The sequence below is a fragment of the Vigna unguiculata genome, chromosome 7, assembly GCF_037176805.1.
Source record: "Vigna unguiculata cultivar grain cowpea cultivar isolate G323 ecotype 2 chromosome 7, ASM3717680v1, whole genome shotgun sequence".
In the NCBI taxonomy this organism is placed as follows: Eukaryota; Viridiplantae; Streptophyta; class Magnoliopsida; order Fabales; family Fabaceae; genus Vigna; species Vigna unguiculata.
Window position 1 is genome coordinate 46,208,705 of NC_140798.1, and position 24,080 is coordinate 46,232,784.

Here is a 24,080-nt window from a genome sequence, read left to right on the forward strand (position 1 = left end):
CAACAAGTATAAAAGAAAATAGAATTTAACCAAAATGCCGTGTCTAACTATTTTATAATGTGTCCTCTAGTCTTGCATGATTAAGTCAGATAGTAAGAAAATGAGATAATTAATATTATTGAAAGATTAAAACAGAAAATTAATGTTTTACAAAAGTGAATTTTAGTGGAATTGTTTATACTCTAATATAAAAAATAACTTCTATGCATCAAGTTTGAGCTTCATTGTTGTTATTTTGATAAATCTTAATACAGTACGATCAAATAAATTATAATATAAACTTGTATATTAGAAGTTAAAAATGATTATAAATTACGGAAACAAAACTATAATTTTAGTAAACTAGGTAAAACATAAATTATTTATGTATGTTTTGGTGGTGATATTTCAATTTTTTTATAGTTTATTTGAGTGAAGAAGTAAGAAGGAATTTCTTTTAGGTGATCTTACATCTACAACACTTTTTTTTCCTATGAGTGAGATGAAATAGAAGCAAAATTCAAGTTTTTAATCAATAAAGTTTTTATACAATTGATTTATTACTCTATTCATTATCAACTATTCTTTTACTTAATTAAAGGACTTTTTATTTCTTTCTCAATTATTTTTTATTTATCCAAAAATAACACTTTTTTTTTTGCCTTTTAACTTATTTTATTTCTGTTTTTCTTCTATTAATTATGCAGACAAAATGCTAACATCCGCTGGTTATTACTCCTGTTCGGTCTTGTGCGTGTTTAAATTTTTCACATATACTAAAGTGGTACTGGAAATCATAACAAACTGTTATACTTTTCAATAAAAATATTTTTCAGAAATTACTATACTAAATACATCTCTTAATTTTTTTTATAATAATCAAATTGTATCCTGTTATTTTTTTTTCTAAGTTCAAAATAACTAATAATGACAGAGTGAATATTTAATATTTTATCGTAAAAAATATATATTTTTTCTTCTAAAATTCGAAACAATATGGGAGGGAGTGATATCTTTTTTAAATATTTTAGTTGAAAATGTAAAAAAACAAAACCGAGTGAACTTCCTGAACGGCACCGTTTTAAAGTTAAACTCAGACCAGCATAGGTGATTCCAATGCATTCTTGTGTGCGACCACGTTGCTTCCCTCTATAGTCTTCTTCCTCTTTCTTCCATGGTTTTAGGGTTTCCAGTGTTCATGCATAGCACCTTGCAGTGATGCTTTTTTGAGATTATTTTTCAACTATATCCAACTATCTACTAGAAGAAGGTCGCAATTTCTCCATCTTTGCGTTTCCGTAGCTTGTGAAGTCGAAAGATATTGACACTTTCACTCTACACGGTACAATGTTTTGCTCTTCCTGTCTTGATTTGACACACTAGGTTTCTTTCTTTCAATTTTTCACTAAATATTTTGATATTGGATTTTCAATTATTTTGATTTTATGAACTTTTGACATGTTTTTAGAGTAGCATGCATGTCTTCTAAGTTGGAGAACCCTAAGTAAATTTAATTGAATATTGTAGTTGTGCTCGTGTGCACACTAAGCATGCAATTTGAACTTGCAGTTGCTACTTGCCTGCTATTAAACTCTTGATTTGGTTTTATATGCTTTACTTTAACTGAAGCTGAAAAAATTGGGTGAAGTAATGTGTATTGAAGTAGCTAATTAAGATGGAGTTCCAAGTTCAAGGTTTTTAAGTTTTAATGGTTTATACATTTCACTAAAGCTGAAGAAAATTGGGTGAAGTAACATGTATGGAATTAGTTAATTAAGATGGAGTTCCAAGTTCAAGGTTTTTAAGTTTTAATGATTTATACATTTAACTAATGCTGGTATGTTGATGTACTAGTGTTTGATGCTTGGTGCACTAATAACTGTACTTTGATTGATTTGTTGATTCTACCAGAAATATTGGGAACAAAGCAAAATGTCTATGGCTGACGAACCACTCTATCCAATAGCAGTGCTTATAGATGAGTTGAAAAATGATGACATTCAGCTGCGGTTAAACTCGATTCGCAGGCTATCAACAATTGCACGTGCACTTGGGGAGGAGCGAACCCGTCGAGAATTAATTCCATTTTTGAGTGAAAACAACGATGATGATGATGAGGTACTTCTTGCAATGGCAGAAGAGTTGGGAGTTTTCATTCCTTATGTTGGGGGAGTGGAACATGCCAGTGTGTTGCTGCCACCACTGGAGACACTTTGCACTGTTGAGGAGACCTGTGTAAGAGATAAAGCTGTGGAATCACTTTGTAGAATTGGATCTCAAATGAGGGAGAGTGATTTAGTTGAATATTTTATACCATTAGTGAAGGTCAGTTAATGTTATTATATCTGACATTTTTCCATTTCATTTATGGTTTGGAGCGAATCTGATTATCATATTAACTTTACTTTTTATTTTATGGGAGTTTGAAAAAAATCTATCACCTGAATAACCTGATACTTAATGAGAAACTGGTTGATTAATGGATCTGCATTCATGACATTTTGTTGTTTCCGAGTTCACATTCTGTCCAATTCATGCTATTACTTTTTTGTTCAGAGATTAGCAGCAGGTGAATGGTTTACTGCCCGAGTCTCTGCATGTGGACTATTTCATATTGCATACCCTAGTGCACCGGAAACAGCAAAAACAGAGTTGAGATCAATATACAGTCAGTTATGTCAGGATGACATGCCTATGGTTAGAAGGTCGGCTGCATCAAATCTTGGTAAATTTGCTGCAACTGTTGAGTATGCTCATTTGAAGGCTGATGTCATGTCAATTTTTGAGGATCTAACTCAAGATGGTAAGTGAATACATATTTTTGTTTTTTTTTTTTGGTAGAAAGTGTCTGTCATTTGTCTAGTTCATCGACCATGTTATTTTGTTGTAGAGTCTCCTGAATTTGCTTTACTTTTTTAATATGCTCTTGTAATCTTGGATCAGATCAAGATTCTGTCAGATTGTTGGCTGTGGAGGGCTGTGCTGCTCTAGGCAAGCTATTGGAGCCACAAGATTGTGTTGCACATATTCTACCGGTTATTGTGAACTTCTCCCAGGTATGTGATAGAAACTAACTAACTAACTATATATATGTGTGTGTGTGTGAGAGAGAGAGATAGGACAAGAGAACGATTGAACATTAAAATTGATAACGCAGAGGATAGTAAAGACCCTGCCTCAAGTCAGCTTACTTACCCAGCCTTTTCCCAAGTTATTCCTTACATCCGTCACCCCTCAGATCTCAATTCATAATTGCATGATCATGAATAAGGACGGATTGCATCAAGGAGGAGAAGCTATGGATAAAGATAAAGAGAGGGAGGCAACGGAGGAGCTCTACAGTATTAGAAAACTTTTGAAGAAAGTAGCTAATTTTCATGTAATAAACCCTGTGTTTGGGTATAAGGATAGCTAGGAAGGATGTAAGGATAAGACTTCTTAATTAGTAACCTAGTGTTTGGTTACACATAGAGGGGGAGGGTAGTGTTTGGCTTCCTTCCCACACACCTCCTATATAAGGAGTGCTTTAGGCCATTTTGTAAACACTTTTGGATGGAAATCAATAGAAAGCATTTATGCTTAAGTTTGTGAGAAGTAGAAAATTTCTCTCTTTTAGAATTCGTATTTTGAGAGTTAGGTCTCAAGCGGCAAATTACCTTTATCTCATGCTTATCTCATGAAGATGAGTGGTGCTAAATTCTTTTCTAATTCCTAGTCAATCTTGATTCATATTTTTGAATAGATTCCAAGAAAAACTATCTTTCTCAAAGGTGATCTTTTTTTCCCTAATCTTTGCTTTTATTTCTCTTAGTCTTTTCTCTGTCTTGTTTCTTCTTCTCCATTATTTCAGTGCCATAGTCTTAACTTTTCTAATTCCTAGTCAATCTTGATTCATATTTTTGAATAGATTCCAAGAAAAACTATCTTTCTCAAAGGTGATCTTTTTTTCTCTAATCTTTGCTTTTATTTCTCTTAGACTTATCTTTTCTCTGTCTTGTTTCTTCTTCTCCATTATTTCAGTGCCATAGTCTTAACTTTTCCAATTCCTAGTCAATCTTGATTCATATTTTTGAATAGATTCCAAGAAAAACTATCTTTCTCAAAGGTGATCTTTTTTTCCCTAATCTTTACTTTTATTTCTCTTAGTCTTATCTTTTCTGTCTTGTTTCTTCTTCTCCATTATTTCAGTGCCATAGTCTTAACTTTTCTAATTCCTAGTCAATCTTGATTCATATTTTTGAATAGATTCCAAGAAAGACCATCTTTCTCAAAGGTGATATTTTTTTCCCTAATCTTTACTTTTATTTCTCTTAGTCTTATCTTTTCTCTGTCTTGTTTCTTCTTCTCCATTATTTCAGTGCCATAGTCTTAACTTTGGCCAACCAAGCACCATCCAAATGTCACAAAATCACCACTCTCTTGCTTGAAAAATAAACAGATCATAACCCAATAACACATCAACCAAAATATCCTTTCCATCAAAGGTATTGCTCATCACCAAGAAACCTCCAAGATGAGTACCAAACCATGATGTACAAATCTTCCACACCTTAAAGCAGACCAAACCTATTTCATAAAACAAAGAATCCATGGTTGAAGCTTATGATAGTTGATCCTTTCATTAGAGAAACCTTCTTGAGCTCTCATCACATCACATTTCCCCAATCCCCAGCGATGCCTGATCACTCTGTTAATTCCCTCTCCCTTCTCAACCAAATTGTTCCCTTCCATGCCTCCTTCTTTCTCTTATGCACTATTAGGCCTTTATCCTTATCATTTGGTCCTCATGGCTTTCTTCTATACACATTAGTTATGGGCTTATCAGTACATTTAGGAGTGGGCAAAAGCTATGATTATCTATAATTAATATCTTTTTGTCATTATGCTCATATCATATTTTCTATATAGACGATTCAGCTTCCAAGCTATGTGCTTTACCAGGTAATATGTTATATATTACCTGTGACTTGAGAGTCACCCCCTTCAAACTAGTAAAATTTATTGTCATCAATACATAACCTTAAACTTTTTTTCTTTTTACTGAAATTCCTGGAATCTATGGAATACGATGTATCTTTTAAAATGACACTACGGAATTTCATACATCTTTTATGTGAAAGAAATTACAGAAAGGTTTTGGGGACGAGGAATGATTTTCTGGCCATTCTGAATTACTTGGAAAAAAATCGTCATGCTAACGGATCAAAATGTTAGGAAATTAGCGATGTACTGATGTTAATAAAAATTGTTAATAATACGAACTTGTTATAGAAAAGAGTAATTTAATATATGTTGTTATTAGGTATTTTATTAGAGATTAAACAGGCAAGGGCGAAATAAAGTAAAAATTACCTTTTTGATTTGCTAAAGTGAGAGGCAAATTGAAACAACTTTCATTGTATAAATACAAATTTTGTAAGACAGAGGGAGGGATAGTAAATTTATGGAAGTTTAAAATCATTTTCTTTTTTATTCTTTCATGTTTATTTGAACATCCAAAAATGGTAGAGCAAATCGTAATTTAATCTTACCCTTGCTAAAGTAAATTACAAACTGAATCTATATTTCATTTTACATCTTTCCTTTCCAACTCCCAAATGTATGCTTAGCTATTTAGTCTCTTGCATTTGCATGTCTTTACAGTGTTATTTATGTGATTTTAATTTCATTGTGGATAGGACAAGTCTTGGCGTGTGCGTTACATGGTTGCAAATCAGTTGTATGAACTTTGTGAAGCTGTAGGCCCTGAACCAACCAGGTATAAACTACTATTATTATTATTATTTTGGTGAATATTACATATGCAGCGAGTCTTTCTATCATGATGATATGTTATGTGAACATATTGTATGAAGACTTATGAATGCAGTTCACTGGCTGGTATTTTGGATATTCATGATAGGATCTGGATCCTCTCCTGTTCGTGATTAACAGGAGAAGTCATATTCAATAAATTTTAATTATTTATTTTGTTTATTACTTATATGCATTTGAAATGAAAACTAACAAACCTATTATCGCACTAAAGTAGACTCCCATTTTTTTATAATTTTAATTTGTTCTAATTTCAAGAGTTAGCTTTAATGATAAATGTGATAAATTGTTAGATTTATTAAATAGGATTCTCCTATTTCTGTCAAACGGGAGAGGGTCCAAATTCATTCATGATATGATACACTAAATCATGCGATTTCTATATTGATTTTCTCGTTTTACGAAGGACAAACTCTGAATCGAAAGCAATATATTTATTTTTCTTAAGATTTTTTGTAACTACTGTTTGTGAAGAACGGAATTGGTACCTGCCTATGTGCGATTGCTCCGAGACAATGAGGCCGAAGTACGCATAGCAGCTGCTGGAAAAGTGACCAAATTTTGCCGGATTTTAAATCCAGAACTTTCAATTCAGCATATTCTTCCTTGTGTGAAGGTATGCGTCTCTGGAAAAGAAATTCTAACACGTTGTTTGGAGGCTTTCCTTGGTTTTAGTTGTACAATTCAGTATGCTAAATTTATATGTACAGGTGTAAATTCTTGGGATTTACTTTTGCAGGAATTGTCATCCGATTCTTCACAGCATGTCCGTTCTGCTTTGGCTTCAGTGATAATGGGAATGGCACCAGTCTTAGGAAAGGTATGTACGTATCAAATAGCAGTATCCGTAGTTATTATGCTCTAGACAGGAATATGTACTATCCATATTATGAAGGTGAAGCCTGTCATGTGCTTGGGGCTATTCAAAGTAATTAATAGTTTCTTTTATGAAAATTTCGGTAAAACTTATTTCCCCTCTCAGAGTTCTGTTAGAAAGTTGCTGAAAAAGGGGGTGATTTTTTCTTCAAGTGAAGTTGGTCCAAATGCGTATTGTCGTGCACAACGCAACCTAAACTTGATTATGTTTTACACTTTCCACAATTGAGACTGTTTGTGTGTAGGCCATTAATATTAATTAGTTATATAGGGAAAGAGGTCATTTGCAGGTTTGATTGGCTTGTACAATGGTTCATGATTCAATTTTTAAAATCCACATTATCCCCCATTCTTGGAACATGAATTGAAGGAAAGAAAGAGCCTTACTGCCAAATCTAGACTTACTGCAGTATCTGGGTATCCTAGAGTCATAAACTTCATGAGTGTTATCAATGTCTCACTTGACATTCTTTGTTTGTTTCTCATATTTTGCCATTGGTGAAAACAGCCAATCTACTCGTCCCAATTAAAAATGATTTGTAAGTTCAGGATCTAATTACAAACGTCTAAAGTAATAGCATCCTATTTAAAAAATTATAAAATAATTCAGGAACTAACAAATTAATCTAACCTATTTCTTGTGAAAACAGCCAATCTACTCGTCCCAATTAAAAATGATTTGTAAGTTCAGGATCTAATTACAAACGTCTAAAGTAATAGCATCCTATTTAAAAAATTCTAAAATAATTCAGGAACTAACAAATTAATCTAACCTATTTCTTGTGCTTGACTGCTTGTGTTACCTTGTGGTATTATCTGCCTTTCGTCCCTCGTACTGAATTACCTTCTGTATTACTCTCTGAAATTTGTATCCATCTTCTTTTCTCTGATAAAATAATAGTCCATAAAAACTATTTTATGGGCTAATCATTATTGTAGTAGTTTTGATTCAAATATTAGTCTCAGTTCTACCTTGTCATCCTTGCAGGAAGCAACAATTGAGCAGCTTCTTCCTATTTTCCTTTCACTTTTGAAGGATGAATTTCCTGATGTACGCCTGAATATTATCAGCAAGCTTGATCAAGTGAATCAGGTTGTTATAATTTATTTAGTTACTTTTTCATTTTCAGAATACTCTACATTTCTTTGGCAACCTTTTTCTTTTATGTCTGCAGCTATCGTTAATTCTAGAATGCAAATACATTTTGATCAATCTTTTATTCTTGCAGGTTATCGGGATTGACCTGTTATCCCAATCTTTATTACCAGCCATTGTTGAGCTTGCTGAGGATAGGCATTGGAGGGTCCGGCTTGCAATTATAGAATATATACCCTTACTGGCAAGTCAGTTGGGGGTTGGGTTTTTTGATGACAAGCTTGGTGCTCTTTGCATGCAATGGTTGCAGGATAAGGTTTGTGCTCTCCATTTCCTTGCTGGTGTGAGCTTTTTGGGACTAACATTGCACATGACTACTTTCGTTAATCGCCTTAGTTATTGTAGGTTCATTCAATTCGTGAAGCAGCTGCTAACAACTTGAAACGTCTTGCTGAGGAATTTGGTCCCGAGTGGGCAATGCAGCACATAATACCTCAGGTCCATCTATTTGCTTAATTTGTTGTTAATGGCATGAGACACCAATATATGTCAAAATATTAATTTGTCTTTGTGTGTATGTGTGCATGTCTTTATGTTTATCCTGGCAGTAGTTGACTTCTATACCTTTTTTAATTTAATATGGTTTCATTTTTTTGCTTAAAAAAATAAATTTTAGAAAATACTGTAGCAATATCATTAGAAGTGAATGACCTTACTTGTCTTCAAGTGGATTCCTGAAATACAATACTTGCTCATGTGTCATCATTGGAAGTGGAGTTGGGGACAGGATGCAAAATCTTCCACTATTTGCATTGCATGTGTCTAGGTTGAGCTCAAATAAGCCTGCGGTCATCTTGGTTTGTTTCAGTTTAAGTACAGCATTTTCTTTTCCGAAATACTGAAATAATAGGAATCATCTATTGTCTGGGTGCTTAATTAAAGATGAAGTAAGAAAAAGTTATCAGTTCTCATTGCAAACTCACCTCTGGATTGTATCTAAAATTAGTAAAAGATAGAGTTTATCCATAACTTGTTTGTTTGGCCTCCAGAGATGGTCTTGGAGTCCTGATATTAGTCCAAACCAAATATTACTAAACTTCAGTTCAATAATGCATAGATGTGCATGTTTCTGAGCTCTACTGATATCACACCTTGATATGACGAAAATAGGCCTTATAAAGGCATGGACAATCCTCACCTTTTTTGAGTTAGCCCAAGCTCAAATTCAAGGTGGTATTGGAGGCTATCATATATCCAATACTTGGCCTCTCTCAACTGTTAAAAAAAAAAAAAAGAACTGGCCTGTGAGGCTTTGTGGCTGCAAAATTCAAAATAATTCCTACAATGTTTGTGCTCAATATTTCAATCGTGGGCACGTAGAATGTGTTGAGATCATACAGTGACTATAAATATCATTAATGTAGAGCCTATAAAGGCTTGAACAATTCTTACCTCAAAGCTAGTTTTTAGCGTTGGGTTATACTTAGCCTTAATTCAAGAGCCTTCGTAAATGATTATCATCTTGTAGTCTGATGTGTAACCAGATATAGTGAAGTTCTGTTGAACAATGAATATATTTGGGTTGTTTTGTTCTTTTCCCTTTGTCTCTCCTGAATTTGGTCCAGCCCTTTTCGAATTTTCACTGTAAGGTTGTCTTCTGGGCTTTTTAGGTTCCTACCTATTCCGGGTCTGAAGAAAGTTTACATTGGAATGCTTGTTTTCAATGTGGTATTACCTTCTCTATTTTCCTAAATACATCTTCAGTAGTATCAATATGGAATGTTTGGAACAGGTTTTGGAGATGAGCAGCAATCCACACTATTTGTATCGAATGACTATTCTTCGTGCTATCTCTCTGCTTGCTCCTGTAATGGGGCCCGAAATCACATGTTCAAAGTTGTTACCGGTGGTTGTTGCTGCTTCAAAAGACCGGTATTTTTTCACCTTTTGAATTCTGGGTATATACCATAGTGGACGAGTCAATACAGTTCTGATTCATATTTACTTCCCTTTTGTCCCTTGTAGAGTGCCCAATATAAAGTTCAATGTGGCAAAGGTACTAGAGTCCATCTTCCCCATCGTTGATCAGTCTGTAAGTATCATACTTGTGTTTTCCATTCTCTTCTCATCTTTGTTTGTTTGTCTTCGACTCTTACTTCGAACATCATTGTCATTCAGGTGGTGGAGAAGACTATTCGTCCATGCCTGGTTGAGCTCAGTGAGGATCCTGATGTTGATGTGCGATTTTTCTCTAACCAAGCACTACAGGCAATTGATCATGTCATGATGTCTAGCTAGGCAGGAATGGTTCAACACGCGTTTAGGTTGAAAACGTCAAGAGATGTAATATTTCCAACTATCACAAGTAACACTGCATAGTTATGTTTAGCGCTTTTCAGTCATAATTGAATGGGTTATTTATCTGAGTAACTAGTGATTGACAATTGATGTGATTTAGTTTCCATTATATGCTAATTTCCATATGTTGTGTTTTTTCTTGGTTGTATTCTTCATAGATTCTTTGTCGTTGTCCCTTGTTGTAATTCTGGGCAAATGAATTGCATTTTTCAAACACTATCCAAGCACACCATCATCAGAGGCCTCAGTAGTTCGAGCCTTCTTCTCTTGGCTTTCTGATTTTAATCAGGGCACTTGCGCCCGTATGGGGTATGGACTCTTTTCGTTTGTTTCGTCGTACTCGTACTGTTTTAAACATTTAATCGTCGTGTTTATTTAATTATGTGAAAATTTAAAGGACTTCAGACATTTTAAACATTTTGTCGAAAGAAAATATTATCAGACTAGAAACAGGTAAACCACAGACTGAGCCCAATTTACCAAAAAGGAAGATCTGTTCATAAAATTATAAGATTTTTAATTTTCTATAAAAGAAATTCAAACAATATATTTTTATCATAATATTTCAAAACTTACAAAAGTAAATTAGTCGGTAAAAATTCACGGTTGAAACAGAATGTTAATGATTTACAATGAATCATTAATTTAGCTTGTCTGAAGTGAGAAAGTGTAGCGCAAGTGATTATGAAATGTTGCCACACATCACGTGAATTCACATGTGGAGACTTGTCACAATTCTCAGATGTTTCTTTAACCCATCATTATTAACAAGTTTTAGATTAGGGTGGCATGGGGCTATGGATCTATCTTATCAAACATGACATCATTTTAATTTTTTATTTTTGTATATATTGATAAATAATAGTAACTAGCTAAATTATATTATGTTTAAGAGCTAAAAACAATACTTATATAATCTATCGTATATACGTGAAAGAATTTATTCTAGTTTAGCTGGTGAATAACAAGCGCTATAGTTACTCAATTAACTACCAACAAATTGAACAGAATAAGGAATTAAAGGCAATTTTAATCCTATAATTCTAGTTACAATGTATTATTAAAAGGTTGGAATAAGAACAAAAGTGGATAAAACACATAATTACCTTGTTCGTGCAAAGTATTAATACATACCATTACATAATTAGATTATGCATTTAATCAAATTATTTTAAATTAATATTATTTATTTTATTAGTATCCTATTAAACAAGCTAGAATGAATGACAAAAATAAAAAAAGATTAAAAATATTAGAGATTTAAAAATGACAAAAAATTTTGGAAACTAAAACTTATTCCTGCTTTGAACAAATTTCAATTAAGGATTTCTTTTTCTTTAATTAGATATTGGGTAACAGATACAGTTGTAAGACTAACTTTAAATGCTAGAAGTGAAAATAAACAAAGGTCAATTTCCCAATAATATTCTTGAATTTAAAATTCAATTAAAATTTGCTTGATTTATAATTCCCTTTCGGTCCAATAAACAATGAATTTTCTATTGTCCATTACCAAGTGCAGTTAAGTTTTTTTAGCAGGAAAATTATAGGAGAATAATATTTTAATTACAATTTTTTAACTTTCATTTTTATGTCGTAGATATAATTTAGTGTGTCATTGATTCTTTAAAAAAAAATAATAATATAATGATTTATACTAAATTATATCAGAAAATAAAAATATGAAAGTAAATAAATATAAAAGTCACAGTATCATCGTCGTATCGTATGACTTTCCATTTGAATTTTTTCACCAGACACAATTATGCATGGATATTTTGAAGGAAAACCTCTGCATAAATAGTGTATCCATTTCTCTTCTAAAATTAACTCGAGTTTTCTAACTTACCTCAAATAACAGTGAGAACAATAATCTCGTCACAGATAACTGTTTCAATTAAAATCTTCAATCAATCATCTTAAAAAAAAAAAAAAAAAAATTCCAATAATTCATAACAAAAATTACTTAATCTCATTTTTCACTTCAAATTAAATCGAGGACAACTGTGTATATACAATCTCGTTCATTACCTCTGAGAAATGTTTCCATTATATAGTACAGTTGTTGAAGATTCAGAAATTTACAATAGGCAGTTTAATTTTCAGAAGAGTGAATTAGTTTTATACAGAGAGAGAGAGAGAGCAGAACAGTGAAATAGAGAATCAGAGAGTCATGAAGGACTTAACACGAGCCATCATTTCCTTAGTTCTGTTCTTGGATATCTGAGACTTACTCAAAATCTGAAACGCATGTCCAACACCTTCGAACACCTCATACTCAACCCTTTTCCCTGCTCTCACCAAAGTATCACAAAACTCCAAGTTCCTATCTTTCAATATATCCATCTCCGAGATGCAAACCAAGGTACGCAACAACTTCAACTCCTCCAACTTCACTTTCACCAAAGGGTTGCACCAGGGATGGTCACGGTTCGCACCACAGGGTAACGCCAAGCGCCAATAAGTGTCAGATGCTGCCAAGTTCAAAGCAGAACCCGATGATTGAGCCATGCATTTCTCAGAACCTGTTCTTACTTCCCCACCGAAAAAGGGTTGTATCAAAATAAGACCTTTCAGATTCAAAGGCCTTAAAGCAGCACCATCACATGCAGCTACCCTTGTGGCAACGTTGTAGGCTATGTTAGCGCCAGCACTGTCCCCGCCCAAGAAGACACTGGAGAAGTTACACTTTGTAGTCCACCATTCACTGTCACTACCACTACCCTTGTTGTGTTGCTGATATAGCATTTGTTGCTTCACCCACGTTAGGGCTTTTAATCCGTCATCGTAGGGTGCTGGAAGAGGGTTCTCTGGGGCCAATCGATAGTTCACTGACATAATCACACACCCCACTTTTGCAGATAGCCTTGCAAGGAAATCATGGTAGCAACTCCATGCTGCTGACCCAACACAAAACCCTCCACCGTGGAAATAAACGAGCAATGGCAACTCGTGTTGGCAACTTGGAGCGTAAAAACGTGCCCATGTGTTTGTGGCACTGTCAATGACCATGTCTCGAGATGTCACGTTTAGCTCTGGATTCATAGTACTGGCAGTGACACATGGAAGAACTTGTGGTCGTTCCACGTGTCCATCTTTGTGAACTCTAATAAGCCCTGCTATTTCCTCAACTACACAACCATGATGGTCTTTGGGAACATTGTATTGTGGGCTAAGGTATACGTTTGAGGTAAGAGTAGCCATTATTTTTCTTGTGATGCAAGAGGCTGAGAGAAAAGAACGAAAGAAAGAAAGAAAGCAAGGAATGAATAAATTTTCGGTGACTGGTTTTGCAGTTTGCAACCTCACGCTATGGTTTGCTTATATATATATACAAAGTGAGTGGAACTTAAAAGGTGAAAAAGGGGGTGGAGAAAGGATGAATGAATGTTTTCATGCCACATGTCTCCACGTGAATTCACATGTGGAGGGTCTTCCAAATTTTCAATGCGCCTCCAATTTTCGTAACTCGTTCCTTCCACTGCCTAATTGGGAAGCATCAACCTAAAAAGACACACACTGACGCTGAACCATTGACAGGTTTTAGAAAGTGGCTGGTTGGTGCGTGTCAGAGTTTGCAAATAGACCAATCCACTTTACAAAATGCAGTGGAGGGTCTCACTCTAAAGTTTTAACTCGAATCAAATTACCTAAACGTGAGTTCTTTTTGTGTTTGATTTGCTTCAGGCTATACTTAAAAAATGTGTAAAAAGATTGAGAAAAGTTTTCCTACCGACATTAGGTAAGTGAATAATCCATTTTGTCAGTTATGGTGCACACATTACTGTTAAATTACCCGATCAGCAGCTAATTAAACAGAATGAGAACGTCTACATAGGATGTGTCATGATTACGCCTCAGACGCTGATGTTTGACTTTTGGTCCTTTTTTTTTCTTGTTGTTAGATGCAGGGTTCATTCTCACTGTCTTCAGCCATGTTCATGTAACTATGCATATGCCATCTTCTTTTAATTCAATTTTCCTTAACTCACCCTTACCTTCTATCATTCTATACTGTGGTTATAATAGGAGATGGAAAATCTCTTGTTGCTTATAAACATACCAAGTTTAGGTACATGAAGTCGCATCACACTCTCTGACACGTATTGGACACTGATATACGTACTTGTATGACACACGTGTAAATAAAATGTCCAATTTAAAGATATTTTTTTGTCTTTGATATGATCTTGATATGACTCCAACACATTATTAATAACTACAAATTTAATGATTTTCTAAAAAATTCATAAACTTTTAAATTTATCACATAAATTTCTATTATGATTATAAAAATGAGGAAAAAGTCTTATGTGATCACTATTTTTCATTTTTTTTGGATGTTAGAGAGATAAATTAGATTCTTTTTTATGTTAGTTTATAATATATTAGTTGAAAGTTTGGAATTGATATATACATATATTTTGTGTCCGGTGTCCGATATTTTTTCAATTTAGTTGTATTTTCGTGTCCGTATCCGAACTTTATAGTAGGCATGTGAGTACAAAGAAATAAGACAAAAAAAATTTAAAAATTGAAGTGTTTATGCTTCTGTTGAGGAATCACTTATGAACATGTAGGGCAAGGTTGGAAAGAATAAGTAGCATGACATTATTGACATTTGAAAGAAAGAAGTGAGCTTAGTGGCATGCAAACATTAGGGGCTAACATTAGGTTGCCTCCCATTAACACCATTTGAGGAGCAATGTGGAGACATGACACATTAGAAGTTGAATTAATATAACTCATTCTATATATTTCATAGAGAGTGATAATTGAAGTTTAGTTTGTGGTGATGAGCTAGGGTCACCCATTTTGAGGATATCCATTGAACTTGCTCCTGGGTGAACCTTCAATAAAGCACGCCAAAGTCAGACCTTATTGCCAGTCTTTTTCTTTTCATTTTATCTTCACAAAAAGAAACAGTCTTCGTTGTGCATGAATCATGCTTGCCTTTTCAGTTACATACATGCATCTTCTTCTTCACTTTCTTTTCTTATTTTCAACAATGGAATGATGCCATTTTAGAGTTCAGAATCCGTTCTTCTAATGTGGAAAGAGTTGTGGAAGACTTTCATAATGGCCAAAAGTGCAATTTTGAAAATCAAAATCCAATTTTGAAGGACTATATAAAAACCTAGAGGAAGACGTAAGCGTTATTGACTTTTTTTTCTTGTGAGTTATATATATAATAATGGTTGAAAATTATAATCAAATTGTCAACCACAATTATTAGCTAAGAAGTTCGGACATGCCTCATAAATCATGTTTTTCATGTCCGACAACTGCAAATTTAATGATTTTTAAAAAAAATCATAAACTTATAAACTTATTATATAAGTTTCTAGTATAATAATTAAAATAAACAACAAATCTTATATAATCATTATTTTTTGTTTTTTTGATATTAGATAAATATATTAGATTTATTTTAATTTTAGTTGACAATATGTTAGTTGATAATTTCGAATATATATATATATACACGTCATGTTTTGTATTTTATATTTTTTCAGTTTAATCGTATCTTTGTGTTCGTGTTTTTTCAATTTAATCGTATATTTTTTCAGTCATGAGTATCTTGCTTTTGTGGTTGCAGAATAACAATCTTCTCTATATGTAGCACATGAAGGTAAACTCCATATGTGTTCTTGCAACTATAAATATGTTTCTCATGGCACCTTAAAACACAACGTGAGTAAAAAAATGTTCCTGCACCCATCAAATATGACGATGGTTATGGTTTGATATTGGACATGAAACTTTTTGCTTCCAATAGGGTGGAGTAGGGTGAGACATTAGAGACTGAGATAACGAGTAACTCTAAAGTCAAACATCCAACCACCTTCAAGTACAGTTAATACAGTCAAACATCTATAACAATATATAAAGGGGATTCCCCTTTTTGTGTCCACTTTTTAAAATACCGATTTTACCCTTTAAATATAACAATTTTTTAAATTTTTTAAAATTGACCGTTACTTTTACAAAAATTTTATAAAATCAGATGTCTCTACTTCTTCTTTATTTATTAATGGTTATTCTTTTATCTGTTCTGATGTATTTCACTTTATTTTTAATAAATATAATTCTAATATATATATATATATATATATATATATATATTAACTTAATAACATTATCATATTATCACCTACTAATATAATATCACGTATATTTAAAAAATATATACACACAGGCGCGATAGCGCCTGTGTTACACTAGTATCCAATAATCACCTTCAACTATTCTATTTATATACCTATTAATAGAGTAGGGTCTATCATTAATAGAGTTGTAGTATTAGCTTCTTAGCTTCACTGTGTATCATGTAACAATACCGAGAGATATTTGTAATGGGTGATACAATAGTTATGACATCACTATAATATCATTTTAATAAATTTAAGAGTTATTTGAAGTTTAACTCAATTTAACACAATCCGGCATTGTATTGTATAGTCATTTTGGTGAAAGAATCTAATAAACTAATTGCATATTCTAATCTTCAAATTCTGCTTTCAATTATTATGTCCTTGTTTAGATGAATAGTGGCAGAGAATGTAACAGAGAAGAATTGGTAACATGGATGAAAGTCAATAAGAAAAATGTATTTTTTTAACTCAATAAACATTTTCTGTGTTGATAACAATTGAATTGACACAAAGATGCTTACTGTAACGAGTGTAATTATAATTATCATTGTAAAAACTTTTTATTTCGGTTCCAATTATATTCAGGTGTGTAAGATCTTTCGTATCAAATTTGTTAAAATAAATAACAAATATTTTAGACCTTCAAATTTAATGAAATGCGATTTTAGGTGAAGCTGGAATTCCTGGATTATATTTTTTTTAGATGTTGATGCTATTCAAAGCCCATCCAAAATGACACGGCCCACGGATGAATAAACAAAAAATGACGTACATCTCATTTTCATTCAGAAAAATTATTTCAGTTACAGTAATTTGATGATTTATGTTAGTTTCAAACACTGTATCATATTCATACAAACAAGACCCTTCAAAAACAATAGAAATGATAAATGTAACTCTGAGAGGTATAGTAACCCTTGAAATGGAGAGATATGTACATTAATTAGTAATTTATAAATTCATTCACTATTTTATATAGAAAAAGGTGAAGTATGAGAAATGGGACACAAAACAATTTATCGTGACTAATACATTAGGCTTGATATGCAAAAAATGTTAGATAAATAATCTAAGTGAGAACAAAATAATGTATATTCTATTCATAATGAACATAATTTATTTTTATTAGATTTTATTTATCTGCACCAAATCAAGAATCAGATTAATTTTAAAGGAAAAAATAAATCATGTATATAAATACATAAATAACTACTGTTCTAAGCAAGCATATAATTCCATACCATCTAATTTAAATTATTTAAACCATTTTTCTACAACAATTATTTAAAACTTTGATTATTGACATAATAACATTTGAAAAAAAAAAGCGTGGACAAGTATAAGATAAAATAATTAAATAAAAAATCTCCTGCACTTATACAATACTATTACTTTTTTTTCATCATAAAATATTTAATATTTAAATAAAAAAATGAGTTATTTATGACATCTCAATTTCAAGCCAATCCATATTACATATAATGTTTCATTTTCTTCAGATATATTTTTTTCCTTAGGTGTTGATGGTATCCAAAGCCCAACAAGAATGACTCTGAAACGGCCCACAGAGAAAATGGTCCACCACGATCTTCTGTCAACAGCTTTCTGACCCTGTAGCATCTCAATCATTCCATCTTCTTAATATCCAACAATTTAATGATAAATAATAAAAAAAAGATATTAATAGATAGAAAGCAACAACTCACAAATCACAATAATTCAATAAATTGGATTTTACAAGTGAAATTAGTGACTTTAAGCAACTACTCTAAGATAATTAACAACTAAATTATTTTTCTATCTTTAACCCCAAAATTATGGGTGCAGAGAGAAAACTTTTCTAGTATCTTGTACAGAATATGTGTCACATTCATGGATCCATTCGTGTTGAGAATGTGTTCATCATAATATATGCAGAGTCATTCACAGAGATTGAATAAAAGTTTAGTTAATTTTTTTAATAGTGTGATGAGAGTTTCAGCAATCCAAATAACAGCATATAAGATGGACATTTTCTTAACATGGTAGTTATAAGAAGTGAAGCAACACCAATAAGATACTCTAATTTAACATCTACCAATACTTGAATCACAAACAATTCCAGGTTATGAAAGTTACATGGCACAATTTGATATTTTAAAATTTTGATGACAAGGTAACCCAAACCATAAGCATGCCTGATGTTGATGTTTGGTGACAAATAACGACCATTTATGTCGCTACAAATTAACTGACAAATGTCTTGTATTGTGTGTTCTGATCCACTTGGTTTGGCTTATAGATTTAATGATTGCATCATATGATTTAAAGCACAGGACATTTGCTAACGTACGAAATGGACATATTCTTCCAACTTGGACACTATCGGATATCAGATTTACACACGCCTACTTTCACAACACTGACCTCAAACTAATCTCTTTTCTCTCTTATTCATCTATCTATATACATAACCCTCAACACCCATTTATTTTCACGTCCAAAATTATCATCTTTTTCAGCAACATAACCCAACATGGAGATGAATTCAGATCCTAGTGTTATGTCTGAGGCAGAATATGAAGATGATACTTTCTATGCAGAGATTAGGAGGCAGATTCTGCTATTGACATCAGAAGACAACGAGGATTTTGATTTATTACAAACAAGAAGTTTCAATTCTATAAATGTCACTGATGGTGGTTCAGCAAGGTCAGTTTTCAGATTTAGCTGCGCATCACCACCTCCAAGCAATTTTTGTTTATGGGAAAGACATGGTTCTGGTTCACCACCCCTTTGGCTTGTGAACTTATGGAAGGGTGGTAAGGGTACTGGGGTGTTCATTCCCCAAGTGGCATCCAGAAAAATTCATAGACCAGGTAGAGTTTCTTATATCTGCATCACTAGTTTAAATATGATGAAATTGTTTAAAGAAAGATTAATGTTTTAATAGTTACATTATTGATTCTTGGCAGGAAAACTGAATAGCAGGAAAAAGGTCTATAGACCAGTGGATAACAAAAGTTGAAGAATCTTAGATAGATTGGTTGAAGTTGAATATGCTTGATCTTAATCTATATGTAGCATAGGATACAATGATGATGTTGCATCAGTGGAAGAATTACAGAACATAAAAGGGTGAAAAGTTTGTACAACTACTGTTCATTTATGTACAGATCTTAGTTATTATAGGGGAGTAAAACAAAATTTGTGCAGATTGTTTAATGTAATTTTCTGTTCTGTTCCATAAAAAAACACATCATATTGTTCGCATTTCAATGTAGAGCTTTTGTTTTTATATAGAAATGGATGATGAGAAAGGGAATGAAATGATTTATAATTATTTCTATCAATAAAGCCATGTTTTGGTAGAAGTTATTTGCAATAGGTGGAAGGATGCAGAGGTGACACCTATCTGTTTTCAAGAGTGGTGTAAGCATAGCATAGAAAAATATTCATTGAATATGCCAACAATATACAAATTTGTCAATAGCTAAAGAGTTGTACAAATCAAGGTGCAGTAATTAGGCATGTTTCAGATAAGATTAGTTCTGAATATGTGTGACACCTAGTACTCTCTAGGGCACGCTAACCATAGAGAATTAAGAGCTCTGAGCCGTGAAACGTAATCATTTATGACGAGTAGTGCCCGCGCAGCTTGGAAGGTGCTCAGAATTCGTCTCATCTGTTGCAGAGTTTGTTGCCTCAACAGATCAGCCTGACAAAGGAAACATCTAACTCTCAGAATACAATTCAAACAAATTCTTAATGTTTGTGATCATAGTTAGTGAGAATTGACATAGTAACAGCATAGAGGAACCAAACTCATAAGCCTGATGTGGAATTCTACTATTGAAAGTGAGAAATTAAAATACAAATAAAGATTATAAAGTGCTAAGTATTAGTATTACCTGATGAAGGAAACTCTCAAGTGTGGCAAGCTTGCCCAATGCAATTGCCATTTGGCCCATGTACTCAGCAACATTTCCAGAACCACATGGTCCCTGTGAGGGGGTTGAGAGTGTGTCTGACAGAGATTGCTGCAATGCTTCCATGCCTTGTGATAATGCATCTTCAGCCTGCTGAGAAGACTGTTGCAGATTGTAAATTCCCATCAATTGCTCTTCAGTTAATGGCTCAAGCTGGTTTCTAACTATCTGAATATCCAAAGAAATTATTTGATCAACAACTGAATATTTATTTACTCTGGAGACTAAATTTCACTTACTGAAATGGTTAATCACCTTGAGGATTTCAGAAGAACGAAATCCACCAAGCCATATGAAGCATCTTTCTGCAGGAGTCTTCCACATCCCAGAAAGTATGTGAAATACATCAGCCTTTGCCCCTATGCTCTTCAACCTGAATAATTCATCGTAATGTGCCACAACTCCATCAACAAGAACATGCAATTCATTATCACCCATTCGAGAATTTAAAGCTGATCTTAGGTCATTGATCAGCCTCTGATGCTCATCAACCCATCGAGCATAGTCCATGTCAAATGCTAAAGCTCCTGAAGGATAAAAGTAATCACCACACAATCAAAGATTGAGGCTTCAACTCTACCAATATCATGTCAATTTCTATGTTAAAGTTATCTCTCGAATTACCATATACAAATTGTATCGATACAATCAACTAATTTAGCTTCTTTCTTAGCCATGGATGCAGTTTCAAACAATAATTACTGTCATGTATAAACATGTACTGGATAGAGTTCGAAAACATGTACTCAATAGTGAATTACCAATGTTCTGCCACTACAAATGAAAAACAATCTTTTATATTACCATTTCCAACAACTGAATGACCTCGATCGGCTGTGATTCCACTTGCAACAAGAACACCCTGGAGAACGTAGCAACCCATAAAAAACAGCAAGTAAGATAACAGCAAAAATGTGTTATGGATGCAAATTATCTACCAGAAACCTTTAATATCTTACACCTGCTGACGTGCCCGTTGAAGTTCTTGTTCTAATTGTGCAAGCCTAACTCGACTGTTCTCCAACTGCTGCACATATGCCTGTTCATGATCAAACCATATAAACCAATCAAATATATTCCATTAACATAATTCTTACACTTATCTGGAAAAATTAACTTGTTAATTCACTCCCAGTGATTGTGACATGCAGGGAGAAACAAAAAGTAGTAACATTGAAACTAACTAACACAATGAAACTCAGAATAATAAACTGCTGAATTAAGAGTCAATTAGGATAAAGTTCTTCCTTGAGCGATTACCTTTTTCCTCAACCTACTCTTCCTAGCAGCCTCGCGATTCTGAGCTAGCCTACGTACGGTCTAACAGAAAACATTCACAAAAATAAAGCTATCAGCAACGAAACAGGAAATGCTAAACATAGGATTTAGTACCAAAACAAGGATCAAACAAACCTTCTGGTCTTCAGGTTTAACCTTCGTCTTACATTGATCCTGGGAGTCCACAACTACAAGTGCCCCGTCCCCAACTCCAGTGCCCCAAGACACGGTAGAGAAACACTGAACAAAAAATACATTGAAATCAGCAATTCACATTCCCTTTTATCCCGTTAAGTACGTCTGCATCTTTTTGGACAAAACATTTATACTGATAGAGATGCAAAAAATCCAACTGATGCGATACTTTTTAGTAGTCAAGTGGAGTAAGTAGGTGTGACAAACACACAGAATGACCAAATTGAGCAGAAAAACACCCCAGAGACCAAAATTTTCCAACTTCAAAAAATTAAAAAGAAAAAGATAGTGACAAAAACCCATTTAAGCCTTTACAATGACTTTCCATTTCCAATACATAACAGTAACAGCAAGTAAATAATTTTTCAGAAACCCACTTGGTTTTTATCATCGGTGTCGATGTCTGTGCAAGTATCTTCAGTGTGCTGGCTATCATCTGCCCATTTCTCAACATACTGGTTCCCCATGGGCATGGTGGCGCTACTGCTTCCTCTCTGATACATGTGTTGAGAATCTGTCTCAGCACACCCTACAACCGTCGAAGCAAATTCTGCACCTCCAAGGTTCTACACAAACATTCCCATCCGAACCCAGAATAGACAAGGCACGCGTGAAAAAAAAAACATGTATAACTAGAGAAGAAACAAGAGAGAAAAACTGGTACCGTGTTGAATGTCCCACACTGCAAGTTGCTTGCAACAACAGCCATATTGTTCGACTTTGCACCAAACACAGAACCTGGATATAATATAGTTAAAAATTAAAATTCCTACCCGAGAAGGAACCATTGTGTGTAAGTGTGCGTGTTTATATATTGGTGAAGACATAGAAAGAGAGTATTAACTTGAGCTTAAATCAATAGCATCGTGCTGCCGAAAAGAATGCTGAAGATCAGAGAAGCGCGTGGGATTTGGGTTGGCGTCATTTCCCCTGTTACAGAGCAGAGAAAAACAGAGAAACTCTGTTTTACACAACTTTATATTTGTAATACCAAAAGAAAAATAAATTAAGACATGCAGTTGTTGCTGCATGTGAATGGTTCTTGCAGACTTTAGTATGTAATTTACCGGTGAATGAATGAAGAGTGGGAATAGAGTGGTGAGGTTGATTCTGATTCGGTTGGGTTGAAGCTTTGCATTGTTTCTAAGCTAAGTGATTAGGAAAGAAAGCATGAATGACGGTGATGATGGGTTTTGTTGTTAAACAAGTGGAAGCAGAGAACAGAATATGGAAATGCAGTTCGAAGCATAAAGTGTTGGAGGAAGCTTTAAGAAGAGTGCAGTGTAGTAGTGTTGCATCAGCACCCGCACCCCCACATTTCAAGCTTCAACCTTTTGTTTCAGTGGTTTTATTCATATACATTTCTAAAATAATATTTGCTTTAGTATATTATTCTTATTACAAAATTGACTCGTTAAAGGTGTCAATTACTTTTCTTGTGTTTTTCTTTAATTACTAGTAGAAAAATATAATTAGGCTATAAATATAAATAGTATATTAATGGTATGTGTGGTAGTGGAAAAAAATGAAGACAACAGAAAACAGAAAAAATAAATAAAGATAAATAGGTAAAAAGTGAGTTAAAATAGAAAATTTTCGATGAAAAATAAGTACAATTTAATGGAAATAGAAATTGTTTAATTAAAAATAATAATAATTTTAGTCATGGTTAATAACTAGCACACACAAGTCACTTCACATGTTATAAATATATTATGTATAGAAACGATTAAATGGGTTTCAAAATAAATAAAGGATATTAACCTAGGAGTAAAATTTAAACAAGTTAAGAAACTCAATAAGGTACCTATAACTATATTTGAGAATTGAATTGAATTAAATATTCTATAACTTAATCCCTTAAAGTTTTAATTTTTCTTCTTACGAATTGTGGTATTTTAATAATAATAATAATAATAATAATAATAATATACAAATAATAAAATTACATGCATAATATCGTAACAAAAATATTTTTTATTTCTCCTTAAGGTATCTTATTTTTATTTTATTTTTGCTCAATTTTTAATGTTTCATTTCTCTCTTTTATTTTTTTTTCCACAAAAAATAAATGTGTGTAGTGATCAAGAGGGTTTTTTTTAGCATGTGAATTTTTCTGAAAGTGAAATGAATATTGATAAAATTAGATGTAACTATAAGGTTATAATACAATGAACAATAAATTATTAAAAATGTTTCTCATATTTGCACATAACCAAGACTAGGATATGAAACAAAACCAATAACTTAACTCTTACTTGTTGCTTCTGCGCAAATATCAAGAGCATATGTAGAATAGTAATTGCAGGATGGGTATAGATTGAAATTTCAATAAATTGAAGAGATTTAAGAGAACTTAAT

General features: G+C 33.1%; 4 protein-coding genes across 6 annotated transcripts; 2 read left to right on the forward strand and 2 right to left on the reverse strand.

Annotated features, from left to right (window-relative positions):
- The first annotated feature begins 1,066 nt into the window (after positions 1–1,066).
- LOC114192785 (uncharacterized) lies at positions 1,067–10,538 on the forward strand. 2 transcript variants are annotated; one of them, XM_028082601.2, is made up of 14 exons: positions 1,067–1,321; positions 1,891–2,304; positions 2,536–2,782; positions 2,923–3,035; positions 5,658–5,737; positions 6,268–6,409; positions 6,533–6,613; positions 7,658–7,762; positions 7,899–8,081; positions 8,171–8,263; positions 9,558–9,697; positions 9,791–9,857; positions 9,944–10,108; positions 10,282–10,538. In XM_028082601.2, exons 2-13 carry the CDS (start codon positions 1,912–1,914, stop codon positions 10,061–10,063), a joined length of 1,764 nt encoding a protein of 587 aa, XP_027938402.1. In that variant the 5' UTR covers positions 1,067–1,321; positions 1,891–1,911; the 3' UTR covers positions 10,064–10,108; positions 10,282–10,538. The 2 variants fall into 2 exon arrangements, with proteins under 2 accessions (XP_027938402.1, XP_027938401.1); XM_028082600.2 differs by lacking the exon at positions 10,282–10,538 and having other exon boundaries at positions 9,944–10,259.
- Positions 10,539–12,112: 1,574 nt separating this feature from the next.
- Positions 12,113–13,436, reverse strand: LOC114192787 (putative carboxylesterase 6). Its single transcript, XM_028082603.2, has one exon. The coding sequence runs from the start codon at positions 13,325–13,327 to the stop codon at positions 12,287–12,289; it is 1,041 nt and encodes a 346-aa protein (XP_027938404.1). The 5' UTR covers positions 13,328–13,436; the 3' UTR covers positions 12,113–12,286.
- Positions 13,437–18,614: 5,178 nt separating this feature from the next.
- On the forward strand, positions 18,615–19,536 carry LOC114192788 (uncharacterized). Its single transcript, XM_028082604.2, has 2 exons — positions 18,615–19,136; positions 19,233–19,536. Exons 1-2 carry the CDS (start codon positions 18,794–18,796, stop codon positions 19,283–19,285), a joined length of 396 nt encoding a protein of 131 aa, XP_027938405.1. The 5' UTR covers positions 18,615–18,793; the 3' UTR covers positions 19,286–19,536.
- A 156-nt stretch (positions 19,537–19,692) lies between these two features.
- Positions 19,693–23,044, reverse strand: LOC114192786 (transcription factor TGA2.2-like). Of its 2 annotated transcripts, XM_028082602.2 has the most exons (11): positions 22,787–23,044; positions 22,564–22,649; positions 22,384–22,457; positions 22,097–22,285; positions 21,660–21,764; positions 21,507–21,566; positions 21,208–21,285; positions 21,051–21,108; positions 20,502–20,773; positions 20,169–20,414; positions 19,693–19,975 (listed from the first exon to the last, which is right to left on the reverse strand). In XM_028082602.2, exons 1-11 carry the CDS (start codon positions 22,855–22,857, stop codon positions 19,826–19,828), a joined length of 1,389 nt encoding a protein of 462 aa, XP_027938403.1. In that variant the 5' UTR covers positions 22,858–23,044; the 3' UTR covers positions 19,693–19,825. The 2 variants fall into 2 exon arrangements, with proteins under 2 accessions (XP_027938403.1, XP_085531930.1); XM_085675804.1 differs by lacking the exon at positions 22,787–23,044 and having other exon boundaries at positions 22,564–22,780.
- Positions 23,045–24,080: the final 1,036 nt, after the last annotated feature.